At 41.3% G+C, this 20774-nt stretch overlaps 2 protein-coding genes across 2 annotated transcripts in view; one reads left to right on the top strand and one right to left on the bottom strand.

The window, feature by feature from the left end:
* Positions 1-20774, top strand: part of CCDC146 (coiled-coil domain containing 146) — a 107285-nt gene that overhangs the window by 16450 nt on the left and 70061 nt on the right. The window lies entirely within an intron of this gene.
* On the bottom strand, positions 1021-10112 carry FGL2 (fibrinogen like 2). The gene is made up of 2 exons (XM_065405736.1): positions 9443-10112; positions 1021-3799 (listed from the first exon to the last, which is right to left on the bottom strand). The coding sequence occupies exons 1-2, from the start codon at positions 10056-10058 to the stop codon at positions 3093-3095; spliced, it is 1323 nt and encodes a 440-aa protein (XP_065261808.1). The 5' UTR covers positions 10059-10112; the 3' UTR covers positions 1021-3092.

Below are 20774 nucleotides of genomic sequence, written 5' to 3'. Positions count from 1 at the left end.
TGCTAAACTTTGTCCTGTCAAGGATCATATTGACAGCTGTACATGAGCCCAAAAGCCTGTGAAAACTACAGGGTCTGGGATCCAATTGTTCTGTAGCAATATATGAGTAACCAGTCATTGATGTCTGAGAATTCAGCCACTGGCAGGGCCGGCTCCAGGCAGCAGCCCACCAAGCTTGTGCTTGGGGCGGCACCTGGAGAGGGGCGGCGCGGCGCTCCGGCCGCCGGGGAGAGCGGGGCCCCAGCCGGGGCTCGCCGCCCTGCCCCCGGCGTTCTGGCCGCCGGGGCGAGAGCGGAGCCCCGGCCGGGGCTCGCCGCCTGGCGCTCTGGCCGCCGGGGGGAGAGCCGAGCCCCCACCGGGGCTCGCCGCCCTCCTCCCAGGGCTCCGGCCGCCCTCCCCCCCGGCGCCCTCCCCCCCCGGCCGCCGGGGGGAGAGCGGAGCCCCGCTGGGGCTCGCCGCCCTCCCACCGGGGCTCCGGCCGCCCCCCCCCCCCCCGTGGGGGGGGGCGGCCGGAGGCTTTTTTGCCTGGGGCGGCAAAAAAGCCAGAGCCGGCCCTGGCCACTGGTATTGTGTGCTCACCTGTAGTGTCCATGGACTGCACCTCTATAGCTGGAAGGTACCCATAGTCAGCTGTGTAAAATTCCATAGCCCTTTTGTCAAAAGTTGGCCATTCTGAGTTCACGTACTGTAGTCTGTTTCATCAGTGATTGAATTGTTATAGAACATCAAAGGAATAATTGGTGAGATACTGTTTTTGAGGATTCAGATCAAGGAACCTTTAAAACAAGTACTATAACTGCCGAATGGACATAATGGGTGTGAATTAGACTTTATTCACACCAGTGTAAATTGAGAGTAACACCATTGAAATTAATGAAGTTACACTTGTATAAAACTAATCTGGATAATTGGAGAATCCAGCCCAATAGTAGAAAGGGAGTATCCAACTTTGAAAATATCAACATTAGACTGATTTTTTTCCCTTTAACATGTAAATAATATAAATTACAGCTGTGTATTCTGATTTTAAAATGTCTATATTTAAAAAAAAAAGATCTTTAAACAAGAAACAAAGGTCAGTTTCACTTGTAACAAATTAGCTGAGTGAAAAAGAAATTTCTTTGGAAACTTATTATTGTTTAGGAACAATTAGTGCACTTTATACCAAATGACTAAATATAATAATATTCTACTAAAAATTGCTCTTCTAGCCAGTGCATCAAAAACTTTTTTTTGTTTAAACAATTACATTCTATTTCAGGATAAAAAGGAACTTCAAAATGTGTTCTCGAGCAAAGAGTATACATCTGATAGTATTAAAATCTTCCATCCATCTTTTAAAATGAAAACCTAATAAAGCAAATGACATTTCACATAAAAATATCCTTCAAAATATTTATAATTGCTTCAAAATATATTAATATCTTATAATTTGGTCATTGTCACCATAGATCATTGTACATAAATCACTAATGCACACTTCAATTTGGTATATCGAAAAGTAGTAAATGTCCAGTTTGTAAGTACTGGACCAGACTACACTTAAAAGTTTTGCTGGAATAGTTATGTCGGTTAGGTGTGGAAAAAATCATACCCATGACTGATATAGCTATGCCAGGAAAAGCCCTACTGTAGATGCAGTTATACCAGCAAAAAGTCTTTGTCCCGCTATAACTTATTTCATTCTGAGAGCCAGTATAACCTGTGTCTGCACAAGGAGGGTTTGTCAGTATAGCTATTCTGGCAAACCTGGTCTAAGGCCTTAATATTATCAAATTTAAATTCACTATGTACAGTATTCATTATGATCTGGAATGTCTCTTTGGTTGGTAATTCATGAAATGTCTGAACGTCTGTTACATTTTATTTCTTACACTTCAGAACAACAACAACAAGAAAATCTCGGTTTCCCTTCTGTTCATTGTATAAAAGTCATTCACTGGATGTTAGTTTTTCTTTGATTTTAAGGGAAAAAAGACAAACACATCAAATTTGGGGGGGAAACCCTACTTTGATTTTATATATGTATGTGTGTTTTTCTACATAATCTTTTTCCTGATGATACATACGTTCTGACAAGTTAAAAAAATTAAGGTTGAATCCCTGCAGCCTAATAAAGGTCACCTTGAATAGAGGATGCAGAGGAAGGGAGATTTGGGTGTGAAACCACAGGGTTTTAGGCTCTAAGGGAACCAGACACACTCTCTGTAGATCTGGAGGCAGTAGTACAAGAACTCAATCCTTTCTGATGCTTCCTACTCCAGCCCTGCTAGCATAGCTCCCTGACAAGCTGTGTAGCTGACGTTCCTTCATCAAAGAAGCAAAAAGCATGGTTTTGAAGCAAACAGCTTGGGGGAAAACATGTTGTGGAGGTGCTGTTTCACTCCATACTTAGACTACACACCCTTTCCATTTGCTTTTGTTCAACTCTGCCACTATACTTGGTTGGATGGTCTCTTGGTCAAGGGGCTGGACTGAGACTCAGAAAATCTGTTTTCAGTTCCTGACTCTGTGTCAAATGTTGCTTTGTGACTTTGAGGAAATTAGGTGATCTCTGCCTCAGTCATTTTAAAATGGGATACCACTTTCTTAGTTCATGATGGTGTTGGGATGATCTATCTTTAATGTTTATGAAGACACAGATGATATAATGCGATCCATATAAGAGGATGAAACTCGGTATCTAAAGTGGTTATATGTAATCAGAAATGTTTGAGATATTTTCAGGCAAAAATATAGATTTTCATTCAGCTACCTTTTGTAGAAGCCTTAAAAAGTTGTAGATTGTAGAAACCTGGTATGCTGCAGATAGTAAAAGTACAACTGAAACATTAAAATCAATGCCTTCAAATTCAGAATTTAGCAATGCTGAAGTTTTAGCAACAGCTACTCTGAACCATTAAAACTGTCTTTATAAGGCATGAGGGAGGAATCAAACATTTTATGTTGAGACACTTTCTTTCATCTTGGAAGGATTATATTAGGACTGAATATTAAAATACTCCAATATTTGTATTTTGAATATGATACTGAGTAAGCATGATGATTTTAGTATGACCTAATACAAACTGGTTACAGCAGAGGGTGCTGATTTATGGCACAAAGACTTTGGGTCTGATCATCATTTTTACCTGTTTAAAAGCTTGCCTATAACCATTTGGAAGACCATGAGAAACATCATGCCAGGTGCCCCAGAAAATCCCATTGCGAACACCTTTGTATTTTTGGTGATAGTATTTGCCATTTAGGTTGGCAGACAAACATTTATCAAACCACCAACCAGAGCTGTAGTAAGCCCCACAATTTCCTGATAGATACTTATCATTGTCTTTGTCCGGGGTAGTGAAGAATTTTTGATCATGGTTGTAATGTTTACTGAAGTGCAGGGCATCTCCGGCTGTACCACTATAGCCAGTGACACTTAGACGGTACTTGAGATATTCATTGGCTACATAGAACTGTTCATATTTAGCATACTCTCGAATACCATTGAAATCTTCAAGCTCAATTCTCAGCTGCATATCCTTGCTTTTGGTCAGGAGATGAATTTTATCATTCCCCAGCCAAAACTCCCCGCTGAGATTTCCAAAGCCATTTTTGTAGTCATTCCATGTTCTGTTGAAGTTAATGCTACCATCTTGACGCATCTGTAGCACTGTCCAGCCACCTCCCATTGATTCCATGTCACAGTAAACCTCAAAGCTGCTATTTTTTGGATCAGGAATAACTCTGTAGATTCCATTATGCCTCATACCTGCTGTGTAATAATCAGCACAATCTCTCTGCATTAGTTGTATAGCTGGGGGGGAAATAGATAGTATTAGTATGGACAATCTTTTTTTTTTTTTTTTAATATCTAGTAAACCTCATCAAGCATTCCAGACTACGTTAATGTAAAAAATTACATTTTAAACCCACAGTGTATACTCTTCAGCACTTTTAGCAGTATCTTGCCTGGAGGTTCTCTTTCCTATTTTTCTTATTTATTAATAAATGCAAAAACAATACAAATGATTAATGTTCATCTAAAAATGCTATATAGCTCCATAAAATTGTGTTGCTGCTTATTTCTTGCATGTATATCCATAAAGAATAATGAGTTAAATTCCACAAAGCTGGTTCAAGGAGGTGCAAAACACATACCCTGAGGGTTGCATCTTGTGGGGTGACTTATCTCTCCAGAGGTCAAGAAGTGTTTCTGCAGTCAGAGTTCTAGTAAGTATGGGCATCTTTTATTCGCATCAGAGCTACTCCATAGGTGTCCACCACCAGGAGCCTGATGCATCTGATGGCTACGCAGCCATCCTGGCGACACTGCATTTTTGGTCAAAATTGCCCACTTTTCACTGGGCTGGCCTCTTCCCCTCTTCCCTTTTCACCCAGTGAAGTTGTTTGCTATTTGCAGCCAAAATCTGGCCCCCTCTGTACGCTTTCCATCATTGGAACTCTTTTCCGTGAGCTAATGCTGGCATATTTCAGTGGTGAATTTGGTCTACTATTTCCATTCTATTATTTCAAATGCTTTTTAACTCATGTATTCAACTATACCTTAATTTTCTCTTATGTATTATAGAATTTGCTCCTCTTGTGGAATGGATTCATTGTATTTGTCATATTAATGTCTATAATTCAGTACCTTTCATGCTATAGTATGTCATATGAGAAGTTTATTTCATATCAGGATGTCTTAAAGATGGCTCTTTATTATTGGCTGTTAGTCTAGACAATGGGAATTTTTCATATGTCAGTGGTCAGTTATTTACAATACTTTAGGAAACAGGAGGAAACTAGTAATGTATGCCGATTCTATGATTCCTAGAAAGATATAGCTAGAAAAGTGACAGTGCTTTCCTGTGCATGTAGAATTGCTGGCTTCATAATAAAGAAATAGTCAGTATGCTGATTCATTTACGTAACTCATCTTCCTATCAATAATTTATTTTATACAAAACATATTTTCCAGGTGTTTCCTGAAGATTATAAATCCATCTATAACCACTTAACTAGTACTGATGCTGTGCTCAAGTGTTTTCACAGGATATGCTGAAAATGACACATTCCTAGAACTTCATGTTCCACAACACAATATGTTCATTAACACAACAATATTTCATTGATGTCTTTCAGAGGAAGTGTTTTAAGTGTTGGAAACTATTTTGAGAATGTTTATTCCTACTACAAAATAATTTAAATGCATGGGTGTATTTGATTACATGTTTTAATTGTATATCACCACTGGAAATATACAAATCTTAATAAGAACTGCTTGTTAAGAGGAAGTGCTGTTCTCAGGCTACAGTAGGGGACTGGGAGTCAGGATTCCTGGGTTATTTAGCTAGAGGGACATGAAGAAATGTGAGGGGAAATTTCAGAAAGGGAGCATTTTAAAATTATTTTCTCTGCAAAAGTTAGTAAATATTTATTTTAAGAAATTACATAAAGAATAAATTGTCCTATAAAATCATAGAACCGTAGGACTGGAAGGGTCATCTAGTCCAGTCCCCTGCATTCAAGGTAGGACTAAATGATAACTAGACCATTCCTCATGGGTTCATCTAACGTGTTCTTAAAAACCTGTGATGACAGAGATTCCACAACCTCCCTAGGCAATTTGTTCCAGTACTTAACCACCCTGACAGTTAGGAAGTCTTTCCTAATGTCCAACCTAAATCTTCCTTGCTGCAGTTTAAGCCCATTGCTTCTTGTCCTATCCTCAGAGGTTAAAGAGAATAATTTTTTCATCCTCCTCCTTGTAACAATCTTTGATGTACTTGAAAATTATCATGTCTCAGTCTTCTCTTCTCCAGACTAAACAAACCCAATTTTTCCTCATAAGTCATATTTTCTACACCTTTAATCATTTTTGTTGCTCTGCCCTGGACTTTCTCTAATTTGTCCACATCTTTCCTGAAATGGTGGCGCCTAGAACTGGACACAATACTCAATAGGTTATTTTGAAGAGTCCTTTTGTCAAATAAGGAGACTAAGTTCAATCTTTAAAGTGTGAAAGAGAAATCTTATTCTTTCACTATGCTCAAATCTCAGTGTAACCTTAACTTTGTGGTTGATACTAATGCTGCAATGGAATGCACATATTTTGTATATGAGAGAGAATTTAACATGGGAGTTAATTACATAGAATAGGGATGCAAAATATGTTACTCAAGGATATTCTTAGATTACATAAGTGATTTATTTATTCTCCTCCACTCTTGAGTTTTGTGGTCAACCCTAACTCATGAAAATAATAATAAATAATGGTTTTCTTTCTTTTACTTTCATCCACATATAAATTGGAGTCGTGGAAGAAGATTTCTGATAGATAAAACTTTCTTGTTAACATCCAGAGACTAGAGACAACAATTTCAAACGTGGATACCTAAAGTTAAGCATCTAAATCCATATGTAGGCCCTTAACTAGGGCCTCATCCAAAGCCTATTGAAGCCAATGGGAAGACTCCCATTTATTTCAGTGAACTTTGGATAAGATGTTAAGTGGCCTAAGTTTCAGAATAGATGTGAACAAAGAGCACCTGTCTCAATTAGACACCTTCTATGGATCCAACCCTACTCCTTTTTAAGTCAATAATAGTTTTGCCATTGGCTTCACTGAAGTCAGGATTCATTCCTCTGAGCGAAAACTAGTTGTTGTCATCCTTTCTAGTTTCATAATGCACGTATTACCATTACATTTTCTCTATCACTGTTGGACTGTTTTATATATAAATGCTATGTACAGTAACTCCTCACTTAGTCATCCCGGTTAACATTGTTCGTTACGTTGCTGATCAATTATAGAACATGCTCGTTTAAAGTTGCGCCTGCTTTGTCCACTGCTTGCAGAAAGAGCAGCCCGTTGGAGCTAGCTGGTGGGGGTTTGGAGCCAGGGTGGACCAGCAGCACCCCATCAGCTCCCCGCTCCCCTAAGTTCCCTGTGCAGCAGCACAGCCCTGTCCTTCCCCGCACTGCCATGTGCTGCTCCTGCCCTCTGCCTTGGAGCTGCTCCCGGGAGCCTCCTGCTTGCAGTGCAGGGGGCGGGGGGAGAAGAGGGGTGCTAATGTCAGGGTGTCTCCCTTCCCCCCCCCCCATTCAGGGCTCAGGACGGAGGGAGCTTGCTGGAAGCAGATGCTGTCTCAACTTGCTGATCTACTTAAAAAGGCAATGTACTTGGAGTGGGGTCAGCGTACTTAAAGGGGCAATGCACGTCTCTCTCTCTCTCTCTCTCTCTCTCTCACACACTCACAAACACACACACACAGTGTGTCTCTGTTTCTCTCTGCCATGCTGTCTCCCCTCCCTCCATTCGTGCTGCCTTGTAGAGTGTGAGGCTATGTTAACAACAATGTGTTAACCCTTGAGGGCTCAGCCAAGTGCTAGTTAATCATTTAGCAGTAAGGCATTCCCTGGGAAATATCCCATCCTCTTGCACCCTCTGACTTCACCACCTCATCCAAGCTTCACAATCATCATTGCTGTGTAAAGTATTAAATTGTTTGTTTAAAAAAAACGTTATACTGTGTGTGTCTCTGTGTGTGTGTGTGTGTGTGTGTGTGTGTGTGTATAATATATAGAAATGAAATAGTCTTTTGTCTGGTGAACATTTTTTCCCCCCCTGGAACCTAATCTTTTCTATTTACATTAATTCTTATGGGGAAATTGGATTCGCTTAACATTGTTTCGCTTAAAGTAGCATTTTTCAGGAACATAACTACAACGTTAAGCGAGGAGTTACTGTAGTAGTATTTTTACCTGCCTGGATTTAGACTGTAGGTTGAACATTACTTAGCATCAGTTACCTTTTCTGCATGTGTTATAGTAACACAAGAATATAGATCTATCAAGACTAGACTGGCTTGCGCTTGTGACCAAAAACTGATATTTCAGAAAAAGGTGGTGGTGGCAAGGAGAATTTAGAATGCACCTACCCATTCATGGAGAGTTGTACATGATGGGTAAGAAAAATTCCTTCCTGACTTCTATCTTATACCTGAAGCTTGACATTTGATTACTGGTATCTAATAAAGACATTGCTATAACATAAAGTTGTTCATGTGTGCTGTTTGTGTTTTTGCTGATCTTGTTTTTCAGAATTTCAAAACATAGCAGTGCATTCATTGTACTATCTGCAGTTTTCTCTGATATTCTTTAAATAGACTAGTATTGTAGATGGGAGTGAAGGAGGGCAGGTCCTGCAGGTATGACTTCTGGTAGACAAAAGAGCTGTCTAATTTTATACATCATACTTTTTTTAGCTTGGAGGATTGGCAAGCAGTTTGGTGCTCAGAAATTTAGTGCAGTGACCTGTCATTGTTTTAATCACTAGAGAACCCTTTTATTATTATGTGTGGTATCTGGATGGCAGAATACCCTGGCAACTTTTTGTAAATGCCTCTTACTTCTAAAGATCCTTCAATGTAATATCAAAATTTTAGTTACATACAGACAACGTAAAAATTAAAATGTTAATCATATTAATTTGGCAAAAGTAAAGATTAACATGATATGATCTACCAATTCCATTTATTTTTTCTTTTAATAATCATAACAGGGTTTTTTAAAAAGTAACAAAAGTCCCTCACAACATGGTATTTTAAAGGAAATAAATCCCCAAACTCCCACATTAGTGTCTCATTTTACATTGTTTATATATTAGATTCTTGCCAATATTCCACTATTGCTAAAATAGTGCTGTGTGTGCCTTCCATTTGAGAAGCATTAATACTGATTAGATTTTTAGCCAAGCCTTACATGTATGTGTAGCTATGGTAAATAATGATTTTGTTATCCATCTATACAACTTACACTAGATTCCTTTGTTGTTAGCTAACACTTTCCAGACCATTTAAAAACAATTCCAGGATATTTTGAGATGTTTCTTTTTTCAGTTTTTCATTATCAAAGTCAGATAGTAAAACTATTGAAATCTTTTAGGGCCAGATCTTCCTCATTCTCTTCCCCTAATCCCTCAAAATGTGAAAATACATTCAAGCCAAAAATAGTTGTTCAGTTTTCAGTTTAATGCAGAATTAAAGTGGATATTTTCCTTTTGAATGCACTGTAAAATAAAATTTAAATATATAAAGGAATTTCATTTCCATCTTAATGTTTGGGCTCTGAATTGCTATGACAGCAGTATGTGAATATGAGTAAATACAGTATGCATATCTGCTGAACAAGTGTTAAAATAAATGTTCCCTTTGGAGGACTATATTTTAAGTACTATGTTAGAGCCAAATCCTGAGCAGTACTGAGTACCTGCAACTCCCATGGGAGTTGAAAGCACTTAGTATCTTCCAGCAAGTCCTTCCTGGCCACAATAAGAGTGAATTTTATAATACTTTTTAATTTGTGAAGATTAAAACAAAGGTATTTGTGGTTAAATATGTTTAAATTGTTCTATTAAATAATTCTACAGAAAATTTATAAATATAGCTTTACATACCAGAACTTGATTGTATGACTGGACACTTAGAAGAACATCTGTCATCCAAAATTTCCAAAAAAGATGTCAGATTTGCTACTTTGCTGTCGACGTAACTTTGTACGTTGTCCATGTTTATGAGGCTTCTTTTTTCCAAATTACCCTGCAGTGAGTGGATCTGATTCTTTGCGTTCTTCAAACTGACTGACAGTTTATTAACTTTGCTCTGTAATTCCTTTACTCTGTTATCTTGTATCTTACTGTTCTCTGTTGGGACTTCTCTATTAGGTGCCAGGAATTCAGTACTGTCTTTTTCTTGGTTGTCGTCTGCCTGCAACTTGCAATCTTGGCAAGATTTCTTCAATTTGTTTACTTCATCTTTAAGATTTTGTACTTCTTTGAGAGTATTCTCAATCAGTCTGAACTGCTTAGGTAACTGGATGGTCATCGGAGGCAGGTTTATCTGATATGGACATTCCTCTCCTTCACATTTCCCATTGGTTTTGAGCTTTATAGGACAAGCATCAATAGCTTTTCCTTCTTTAACACCTTCGGTATGTTCATCTGGAAGTGCAGAAACAGTTGTAAAAGTAAGCAGAGCTGTCTTAAACAAGACTAAGTAAATGAGCTTCTTCATCTTTGCAGTGAAACTAGCTCAATGAGGAAGTATGTAAAACTGGAAGAACTTTTTATAAAGGCAGCCAGCAGCCTGTGTGTTAACAGATAAACTGCCTTCTCTGTTCTCAGAAATGGGTGGGAGTTCTTGCATCACAACAAGTTTTAGTGATATTAATAGCAGAGCAAAGTAGGTAGTCCTTGGCAAAAGTAGCTTATGCATAATAACACAAGCAAAATGATAATATTCATGTGCACAGATAGAGTATGAAGTTTATTTTGAGCTCTTATTTATTTTATTTTGATTTTTCTTTTGGAAACAAAATATTTTCTTGCTTTAGATATCTGTTATGATATGCTACAAAATTCCTGATTCATAACATTTGAGTATCATAAAATTATACTTAAAAATTGACATTGTGGACCATGTCATCTCCTCTACCTTGACAGGTGGAGAATGTCATACTATCTGGAGTGGCTCACAAAGGTGAGTGCCTACCTCAGGACAGACTGTCAGGAAACAGGGCAGATACCCCAAACTGGTGCTGTATTCTATAATTAGATTTCACCAAGCCAGTAACAAATGTGAACTCCTGGATCACTATACCAGTCTTACCATGAAGTGAGACAGTCCCCGCAGACTCTCCAGTCTATCTTGCCACTCAGACAAACTGAACTTTGTGATAAAAGGTCACTAAACCAAAAATCACACCATATCAGGTTGCTCCCAGTCCCAAGAGACCAGTCACTTACCCCAGATCAATTGGTACTCCAGATCTGGAGAAGAGAAGACTGAGAGGGGACATGATAACAGTTGTCAAGTACATAAAAGGTTGTTACAAGGAGGAGGGGAAAAAATTGTTCTTCTTAACCTTTGAGGATAGGACAAGAAGCAATGGGCTTAAATTGCAGCAAGGGCGGTTTAGGTTGGACATTAGGAAAAACCTGTCAGAGTGGCTAAGCACTGGAATAAATTGCCTACGGAGATTGTGGAATCTCCATCATTGGGGATTTTTAAGAGCAGGTTGGACAAATACCTATCGGATGATCTAGATAATACTTAGTCCTGCCTTGAGTGCAGGGGACTGGACCAGATGATCTCTCGAGGTCCCTTCCAGTTCTATGATTCTATGATCTTACACCAAAGACAATGTTTGCAGCCAATTCTATAGTAAACTAACTATATGTTTATTAGCTAAGAAAAATGAATGAGATTTATTCTAAACTTCATGCAGCTGATTGATAGGGGGAGTTACTTACTATTCTAATAATATATTGAAATCCCAAGCACAGAAAAATTGTAAAATATGTTAATAATTTGGGATTTTGCCCTTGTGCCCTATATTGAGACAAAGGACTGTAGTTGGAAGTGACTTTTTAGGTGTTTGAAATGGAAGAATAAACCAGGTTAACTTCCGTTTAAAATTATGACTATCATTCTATATTTTAAAATAACTACAAGAATGGTCAAAATGTTAATTAAAAATATAAATTACAGGAAATGCAGCATAGAAATGAAAGATAGAGACTGTGATTATTTCTGTTGAGGTAGCAGAATTTATGTCAAATATTTTATAATAATTGCTTAAGTAAGTAGAAATGTGTTAGCTACACTATTTTGCTGGAACATTGGCATTTTTATAATGTTCAACTCGAGCCTTCCCTAGGAAGCCCTCACGTATTTCATTTTTATAATGATCATGGTTAATATCTTATCATTGTCTATGTCGGATACTATATTTAACTTCAATCTTTTGCTTCACATGCATGCAGGATGCTGGTGCACATGGCACAGGATGATTAGATCCTCTGTATTCAAGGTACTTTATCTTAATGGAATTGAAGATGGGCTGAATTAAGGGTTTCTAGCGGCCCATACTGGTTGGGTAGTTCAGAAAGAAGAAATTAAAAAAAAAAAAAAAAAACGAGGAAGCTAGTCAAAAATACTGAAACTCAAAACCGAGTAAGTCAAAGTCCTTAGACTTGTCAATTATACCATAATTGAGTCACAGAAGCCCTATTGTGAAGGATTAAGCAGCTCAAGGGGGGCCCCTATTAATTATTAGTATGTGTTGTGGGCAGGGCTGGCTCCAGCTTTTTTGCCGCCCCAAGCAGCGAAGGGGGGGGAAAAAAAAGAAAAAAAAGAAAAACCCAATTGAGCTGCCGCCGAAGAGGAAGAGAGGGAGTGAAGGACCCGCCGCCAAATTGCCGCCGAAGACCCGGATGTGCTGCCCCAATAATGGACGGAGTGCTGCCCCTTTGTATTGGCGGCCCCAGGCACCTGCTTGCAGACAGCTATTTAACACAATGAGCCAAGCTGTTATCTTTTCCCTTAGGGCTACCATCCCTTTCACTTCTCAAATGCCAAATTATAGTCTACATTTAATTTCAGTGCCATAGGGAGATTCATGTCAGGGGAGGGTAGCTTCATTTAAGATTAGCCACTTTAGAATAACAGTGATAGAGCCAAGAGAGCAATGGGGGAGGGATCACATGAGAAGAGCAATATCATACACCACCTACCTCCTTCCCAACCCTACCAAGGGAGACACCCCTCCCCTGCATTCCCCGAAGCTCCAGAGGGGTTAATTCAGTGGTTCTCAAACTTTTGTACTGGTGACCCCTTTCACATAGCAAACCTCTGACTGAGACCCCACCTTAAATATACAAAAAGTGTTTTTAATTTATAACACTATTATAAATGTGGAGGCAAAGCAGGGTTTGAGGTGGAGGCTGACACGACTCCAGTAATAACCTCATGACCCCCTGAGGGGTCCTGACCCCCAATTTGAGAACCCCTGGGTGTGATGTTGTGCAGTCTATATGGTTTTATAAAAACTTAATAAGTCAATATAATGTAACTGGGATAATTTTAGAAAAATTTGACAATAAGTGAATATAATGCAACTGGGGTATGCTTTCTGCAAAAGGTCTCTTGTAAGGTATCATTACAAAGCTCATAATCTACTGAGTGTGATCATCCTATTTGTAGAAATGTACCACTCTTCTATCTAAAACTAGAAATATAAAACATAACTCAGAGGGCCTACTGTAATTATGTAAAGTGTGGGCCATTAATGATGGTTTGGAATCTTGATGACTCCCATTAACAAGGACCATTGTCTGCAGATGACTGTGTTTACCTGTGAGTCTTCCTGTATATGTGTGTGCTGGCAAGTGAGTAATGAAGTCTTGCAGTGACATGTGATCATGTCACCTGAACTGGAATCCATCTTTAACCTGGTGCTTTTCCAGTGAGGGGGGGTGGAAACCCAGAGGGACAAAGGGTTCCCGCCTTATGCAAAAGATATATAAAGGGGTGGAAGAGAACAAAGAAGGGAGAGGAGCCATCATGAAGAATCCCCTACCTATCACCTGAGCTGGAACAAGAGCTGTACCAGGGGAAAGAATTGTGCCCAGGCCTGGAAGGTGTCCAGTCTGAGGAAAAACTTACTAAAGCATCTCTGAGGGTGAGATTATCTGTATTTAGTTTGATTAGACATAGATTTGCGCATTTTATTTTATTTTACTTGGTGACTTACTTTGTTCTGTCTGTTACTACTTGGAATCACTTAAATCCTACTGTCTGTATTTAATAAAATCACTTTTTATTTAGTAATTTACTCAGAGTATGTATTAATACCTGGGGGAGCAAACAACTGAAATATCTCTCTCAGTGTTATAGAGGGCGAACAATTTATGAGTTTGCCCTGCATAAGCGTTATGCAGGGTAAAACGGATTTATTTGGGTTTAGACCCCATTGGGAGTTGAGCATCTGAGTGCTAAAGACAAGCACACTACTGTGAGCTGTTTTCAGGTAAACTTGCAGCTTTGGGACAAGTGATTCAGACCCTGGGTCTGTGTTAGAGCAGACTGGAGTGTCTCGCTCAGCAAGACAGGGTGCTGGAGGCCTGAGCTGGCAGGGAAAACAGGAGCAGAAGTAGTCTTGGTACATTGGGTGGCAGCTCCCAAGGGGGTTTCTGTGATCCAACCCGTCACAGAGGGGTCCTGACCCCCAGTTTGAGAACCCCTGCGTTAATTTAATTTTAGCACCCTGTGTCCATTCACATACATGTGCTATTTTGAGCATTTCAGTTTTCACAACATAGGCTCATCCCAGATTCTGGAACAAGCTCAAATGCTCAGTTCATGGAGCATGTACATAAGCTATACTAAAGACAAACCCACAGTAACCGTCTCCAGTTTGTGAGGGACCCCATGGAGCCAGTCTCTAGGAAACAGATAAATTCATGGAGGTTAAGTCCATTAATGGCTATTAGCCAGGCTGGGTAAGGAATGGTGTCCCTAGGCTCTGTTTGTCAGACAGTGGAGATGTATGGCAGGAGAGAGATCACTTGATCATTACCTGTTAGGTTCACTCCCTCTGGGGCACTTGGCATTGGCCACTGTCGGCAGACAGGATACTGGGCTGGATGGACCTTTGGTCTGACCCAGTATGGCCATTCTTGTGTTCTTATTTTCTAACCTAAATGAACCCAAAGTTATGGAGACAGATATGAGTCACGGAAGCTAGCAGAGTATCAAAAACCTGGAAAAATCTCTGACTGGATGGGTTCAGGTGTTTGGTCACAAGCTGAGGTGGTTCAAAAGTTTTGGATTTTTTTTAAGCAGAATTTTTTTATTGTTTCTTTAAACAGTCAAACACAGCAAGCAGCAAATATTTGGCCACACACTTCTGAAACCCCAAACCATGTTCAGGTTTTGGCAGACTAATTTCAGCTTTTCAATTAAAAAAAACCACAACAAATTATGAAGGAAAGCAGACATTGTCCGTGATTTTTAAAAACCCCTAGTTTTCAATCCAAAAAAAGTTTTGACAGAAAATATTTGTCCAACTCTTTTAATGAGCTTTAGTGCCTTTTAGCACTAGCTGATGCTGAGAACCAGTGATACCTTGTAAAGGTGACTTGAAAAGAAGTTCTCAAAACTGGGTTTGTGCCAAGATGCGGAAGGTTTTTAAATGTTTATTTTTTCCCAGGGCTGCCCGGGGTGGGGGGAGGGCTAGTGGGGCAATTTGCCCTAGTATTGCAACTTTTTTTTATGGAAGGGGCCCCCAAAATTGCTTTGCCCCAGGCCCCCTGATTCCTCTGGGTGGCCCTGGTCCAGGCTGAGGTTGATGGTGGGGTGGAAATTGTTGAAATCCTGGTGGAATTCCTCAAGGGCCTCCTTCCCATGGGGTCCAGATGATGATGTCATCAATGTAGTGCAAGTAGAGTAGGAGGGTTAGGGGACGAGAGCTGAGGAAGCGTTGATCTAAGATACATACTTTTATTATGTAGTTACAGTGACGGGTTGGATCACAGAAACCCTCTTGGGAGCTGCCACCCGATGTGCCAAGACTACTTCTACCCCTGCCTTCCCTGCCAGCTCGGGACCCCAGCACCCTGTCTTGCTGAGCCAGACATACCCGTCTGCTCCAACACAGACCCAGGATCTGAATTACTTGCCCCAAAGCTGCAGGTTTACCTGAAAACAGCTCACAGAAGTGTTCTTGTCTCTAACACTCAGATGCCCAACTCCCAATGGGGTCTAAACACAAATAAATCCTTTTTACCCTGTATAAAGCTTATACAGGGTAAATTCATAAATTGTTCGCCCTCTATAACACTGATAGAGATATGCACAGTTGTCTGCTCTCCCAGGTATTAATACATACTCTGAGTTAATTAATAAGTAAAAAGTGATTTTATTAAATACAGAAAGTAGGATTTAAGTGGTTCCAAGTAGTAACAGACAGAACAAAGTAAGTTACCAAGCAAAATAAAATAAAATGCGCAAATCTGTGTCTAATCAAACTGAATACAGATAATCTCACCCTCAGAGATGCTTCAGTGAGTTTTTTCCTCAGACTGGACACCTTCCAGGCCTGGGCACAATTCTTTCCCCTGGAACAGCTCTTGTTCCAGCTCAGGTGGTAGGTAGGGGATTCTTCATGATGGCTCCTCTCCTGCTTTGTTCTGTCCCACCCCTTTATATATCTTTTGCATAAGGCGGGAATCCTTTGTCCCTCTCTGGGTTCCCACCCTCTCCCTCTCAAGGGAAAGACACCAGGTTAAAGATGGATTCCAGTTCAGGTGACATGATCACATGGCACTGCAAGACTTCATTACCCACTTGCCAGCACACAGGTATACAGGAAGACTTACAGGTAAAACACAGCCATCTGCAGTCAATTGTTCTGGTTAATGGGAGTCATCAAGATTCCAAACCACCATTAATGGCCCACACTTTACATAATTACAATAGGCCCTCAGAGTTATAGTTCATATTTCTAGTTTCAGATACAAGAGTGGTACATTTATACAAATAGGATGATCACACTCAGTAGATTATAAGATTTGTAATGATACCTTACAAGAGACCTTTTGCATGAAGCATATTCCAGTTACACTATATTCACTCATTAGCATATTTTTATAAAATCATATAGACTGCAACGTCACAGTTACATTTATGGAAGTGTAGGAATATAGAAAGCAAAGAGAAGAAACTACCAAGCAACCAGCACTAGCAGCCAAATCTTTAATCCAATTTTCTAAGAATTCTTGATTTGGATAAGTGCAATTTATTTTATTTTGCCCAGCTGGGCTATCTTTTTTGTGTTATTTTTTAAAAATTATGGGATAGAGTCTTGTTGTTTAATGAGTATGGGAATCAAAGAAAAGTGTTGTGTATATACCAAAAGGAAGAGAAGCAAAATGTATATTAGTACAGTTGAAACTTAAAGGTTTTGAAAGGCCCAAGAATTTAAGAGAGGTGACCTGACTATATTCCACACTCCAGACCTGACATCTACTCCCAATACAATGAAGTGACCTCAGTTGATTACAGATTCTACCTTTAATTATACTAGATTGCTAGAATAATTAGAAGGAAACTGCCATTTGCTCAGTCAGATAGTCTCGTCTTGGAGGCATCCATTTTACAGGAACGTGACACTAGCAAGTCTGAGAAACCTAATGAAAAATTGTTTAAACCAGCTCCCACCCTTGTTTTAGAATTTTTAAATATATGTAAACTAGAGTATTGTATCTTTATTCAGGTTATTTTTCTATTTTTTTCAAAACATACTGATATAATGAAGGCCAATATTTTCAAACCTGGATGCCAACAGTCTTCTGGATATGTATCTAGGCTCCGACATTAAAGTTCCGAGCAGCTACAACTTCCATTACACTCACTGCTACCCAAACTGTGCGGGCTTTCTGATGTAGTGCCAGGATTTAGCCATACATGTTTTGTTTAAACACTGGACTTCTTACCAAATGTAAAGTAACTTAAGTTTCCACATTACCATTGTTAGGAATTACAAATTACTACCTGGTCAGACTACCCATTGCCACAGGGCCATTAGAGTTTCTGGGGATCAGAGGAACACTGCACCCTCATGTTCTGTCCCATGGACATACCACCTGCCCTTGTGACCAGAAAGGAGTAGAGCTGTAATGCCAGCTCTGTGTTCTCCAGAAATTTCCTTTTACAAAAAGGGAATTCTCAGAGGGCCAGAGCAATGCAAAGGAGTCCTAGTATGTCTGAGATTCTGGCCCTTGGGGCAAAGTTTTTAAAAGTATTTTGGTGCCTAGTGGGATTTTCAAAAAGCATTTATCTGTATCTTTAGGCAAATACATTTAGCAGTGTGGCTCCTAATTGCTGTCAAGTGGGTATTATAATTTATAAAGTGAATCTAGGGTTCAGAAACACAGAAATAAAGAGCTACAATGCAAATTGTTGCTACAGCTCCTACAATAGCTTAAGCATAGTGTATTGGACCCTCGCTCTCCAGCTTCGAAGGAGGCCTCTCGTTCCAGTTGCCTTCGGGCTTGTCTGGCCAAGGCACAAAGCTGCAGAACAGTCTAGGGCCCTTGTCTCCACCCGAGGTGGAGCAAGGCCCCCCAGGTCCTCTAGTTTCCAGCCCCACAATAGGGCTGGGCGCCAGACAGTCACGGCCAGGCTTTAGCCTGGGCTTGGGGAAGCTCAAGCTGCCAGCAATTAAACACCGGCTACAGGAGGTTGGCTTCGTCCAGGGCGGGGCTCCGGCCGCCAGCAAGGATATCACAGTCTATGGAGCTGGTTCGGGCCTGGGCTTGAGGAGGCTCAGGCTGCCAGCAAGCAAACAATCTTAAGGCTGGCATTAGCCTGGGCGGAGCTCAGGCAGCCAGCAAAGCAACAGTCTAAAAGGGAGCTGGTAAGGGAGGCTCCGTCTTCAGAGCGGGAGCTTCCCTGCACAGTGTAGGGAGTCGGCCACCCTGGGGTGGGGTGGCAGGGGGACGCGGGCCCACCCTACTCCACTGCATTCCCAGCCCAGGGTCCTGGCAGGGGCAGGATTGGCTGCCCTTGCATTGGCGGGGATCCAGCCGCAACACGCCGACTAAGCCACCCCTGGCTCTGCAGCCAGCTGCTCTGTGGCTGCCCCTGGGCTACTTCATGCCTCCCCAGGGTTTGGTACCTCTCACTTCCAGGGATCGTCAGGCTCCTCGAGGTACACTGTGGCTGGTAGTCCGGGCCACTCCTCATCAGGGTCTCCCACTTCTGCGGCTATCAGACAGCCAGGAGTAGGTTCTCCTCCTGGGCCTGGCAGTATGGCCGGAGCATCCTTCTCCTCCAGGAATTCTGCCACAACTGGGCTGCAGGGCCTTCCTCTTATACTTCCGGCCCTGCCCCGGCACTTCCAGTGAGGGGGGCGGGGCAAGCTAGGCTCCACCCACCAACGGGAATGTAGTGGACCCTCGCTCTCCCACTCGGAGGGAGGCTACTTGGCCTCACTACAAATGGTATGATCTTTCTAAAAATATTATTGTATAGTGCAGTTCCCTGATGGATACTGTATTTGCCTTGCAATGGGACTAGAACACATTTCAGTCCAGAAAATAAACAGTATTGTGTAATTAGAGAGACAAAGTGGGCTTTTGAAGTACACAGAACTCTTCTTTAGCGGTGACACTCTGAGTTTTTGTTTAATATTGTATATTCCAAGTTTTATCTCCAAGTGCTAATTAATTCTTGATTGAACCATTTCTTGATTAGATCAGAATTATCTATTGTAATCTCTGATTTTTAATGTTTTAAAATAATTTTACCTAAATTGTATCCACTCTGACCCATTTCAGTGGGACTTTCTGTAATTGTCTTGTGTTGTGCAGCATTTGCAATGCATTTCTAAAGCATGACAGTACTATAGTACTGTACATACCTAGTGTGATGGACGTTATGGAAATGGTACAGACTTTACTTCCTCTCTGGCACAGTCTAGATGGAGAAACAACACTACATATTTTCTGTACAACAGAAATCAAAGTTTACAAATCCAGGGCCAATATTTGAAGTTCTTATGCTGAGACAGATCTTGATTTTAATTACACTGGTTTAAAGCCAGAGAAACTCAAATGCCATTAATGGAGTTACTCTACATTTACACTGGTGTTAGCAAGATCAGAATCTGGCTCTCAGGCTCAGACCCACAGAGCTATTTAGGTGCCGAAGTTCCAGTTTTAGGCTCCACTGCAATCCACAAAACTGCCAAACCCTGTAGGTCACTCAGTGACTAAATTTTCAGGGTAAACGTTCCATCTGCATCTAAGTTTATTCCTCTGAGCATGCACACTGCGGCCTCCCTCTAGGTGCCAGGATGCCTATCTCTAACCTAAGCCCCAGAGGAATCCATGAGCCAGGGGAAGATAGGTATTTGTCCACATAACTCACATATGGACCCAAGATGGTCGGCATGCTCGGAGGCTGCCTACCAGATTTGGCCCATTCAAAATAGTGGTGCAGCTGCTGCCATCCACCTTATAACTTTTAGCCCAGTAGTTACAACACTCATGTAGGCAGGGGTGAAAGTAACTTAAAAGTCTTATCGGTACGGGGGCCTCAGGCAGAAGGGGTCAGGCCTCAGGTGGAAGGGAAGGGGCGGGGCGGGGCTGGGGAGTCAGCCTCCCACAACCAGCCGTTCAGTGCTGCCTGGCCCTTGCCACCCGGGGCTCTGGCAGCGATTTAAAGGGAAAGGGGCTCCGACTGCTGCTGCGGTAACGGTGGTGGTGGCCAGTAGCCCCGGGCCCTTTTAAATCGCTGGGACCTGGGGCAGCTGCCCCTTTTGTCGTCTCCCCTCGGCGACCCTGGGAGGGGGCAAAAGAGGCAGCGACACTAAAGCGCTGCCACAGCAGCACTTTAAAGGACCCTACCGCTCTGGGGGAGAAAGGGTTTGCATGGGGGGGTCTCCCACCTCTCAGGAGGTGGGCAGTAACCACTGACCTATGGGTTGTTCTGATGTGGAGCTCCTTTAATCTCTCCTGTAGAAGTTGTTCCACTGTTGATTAAATAATAAAGAGTCATTAGGCCAGAGAGAGAGTACATGTGTGAGACTGACTCTGTAGTCCAGTGGTTATGGCATCCACCTAGGAGACGCAGGATACAGTCCTGCTGGTCCAGTGACTCCTTAATTATTTTTCTACAGGGGAACAGTTTAGACAGGAGAGTGAGGGAGCCCTATGTCAGACTATCCCATTGCTCTGTGCTCCTGAGAGGTGAGAGACCCCTGTTCAGATTCTTTCTGCACCTGAGGCATAGGGGGCAATTGAAACTGGGTCTCCCACATCCTGGATGAGTGCACTAACCACTGCACTAAAATTTTAAGGTGGATGGCAGCAGCAACCACCTCCTCTTTCAGCTATTTTGTGTGGAGTGAGACAGGCACCTCACTCATTCTTACAAGAAACGACT

This window comes from Emys orbicularis, chromosome 1 (genome assembly GCF_028017835.1).
Source record: "Emys orbicularis isolate rEmyOrb1 chromosome 1, rEmyOrb1.hap1, whole genome shotgun sequence".
In the NCBI taxonomy this organism is placed as follows: Eukaryota; Metazoa; Chordata; order Testudines; family Emydidae; genus Emys; species Emys orbicularis.
Note: the sequence above shows the minus strand (reverse complement) of the source record. Positions and strands in the feature narration are given on the sequence as shown.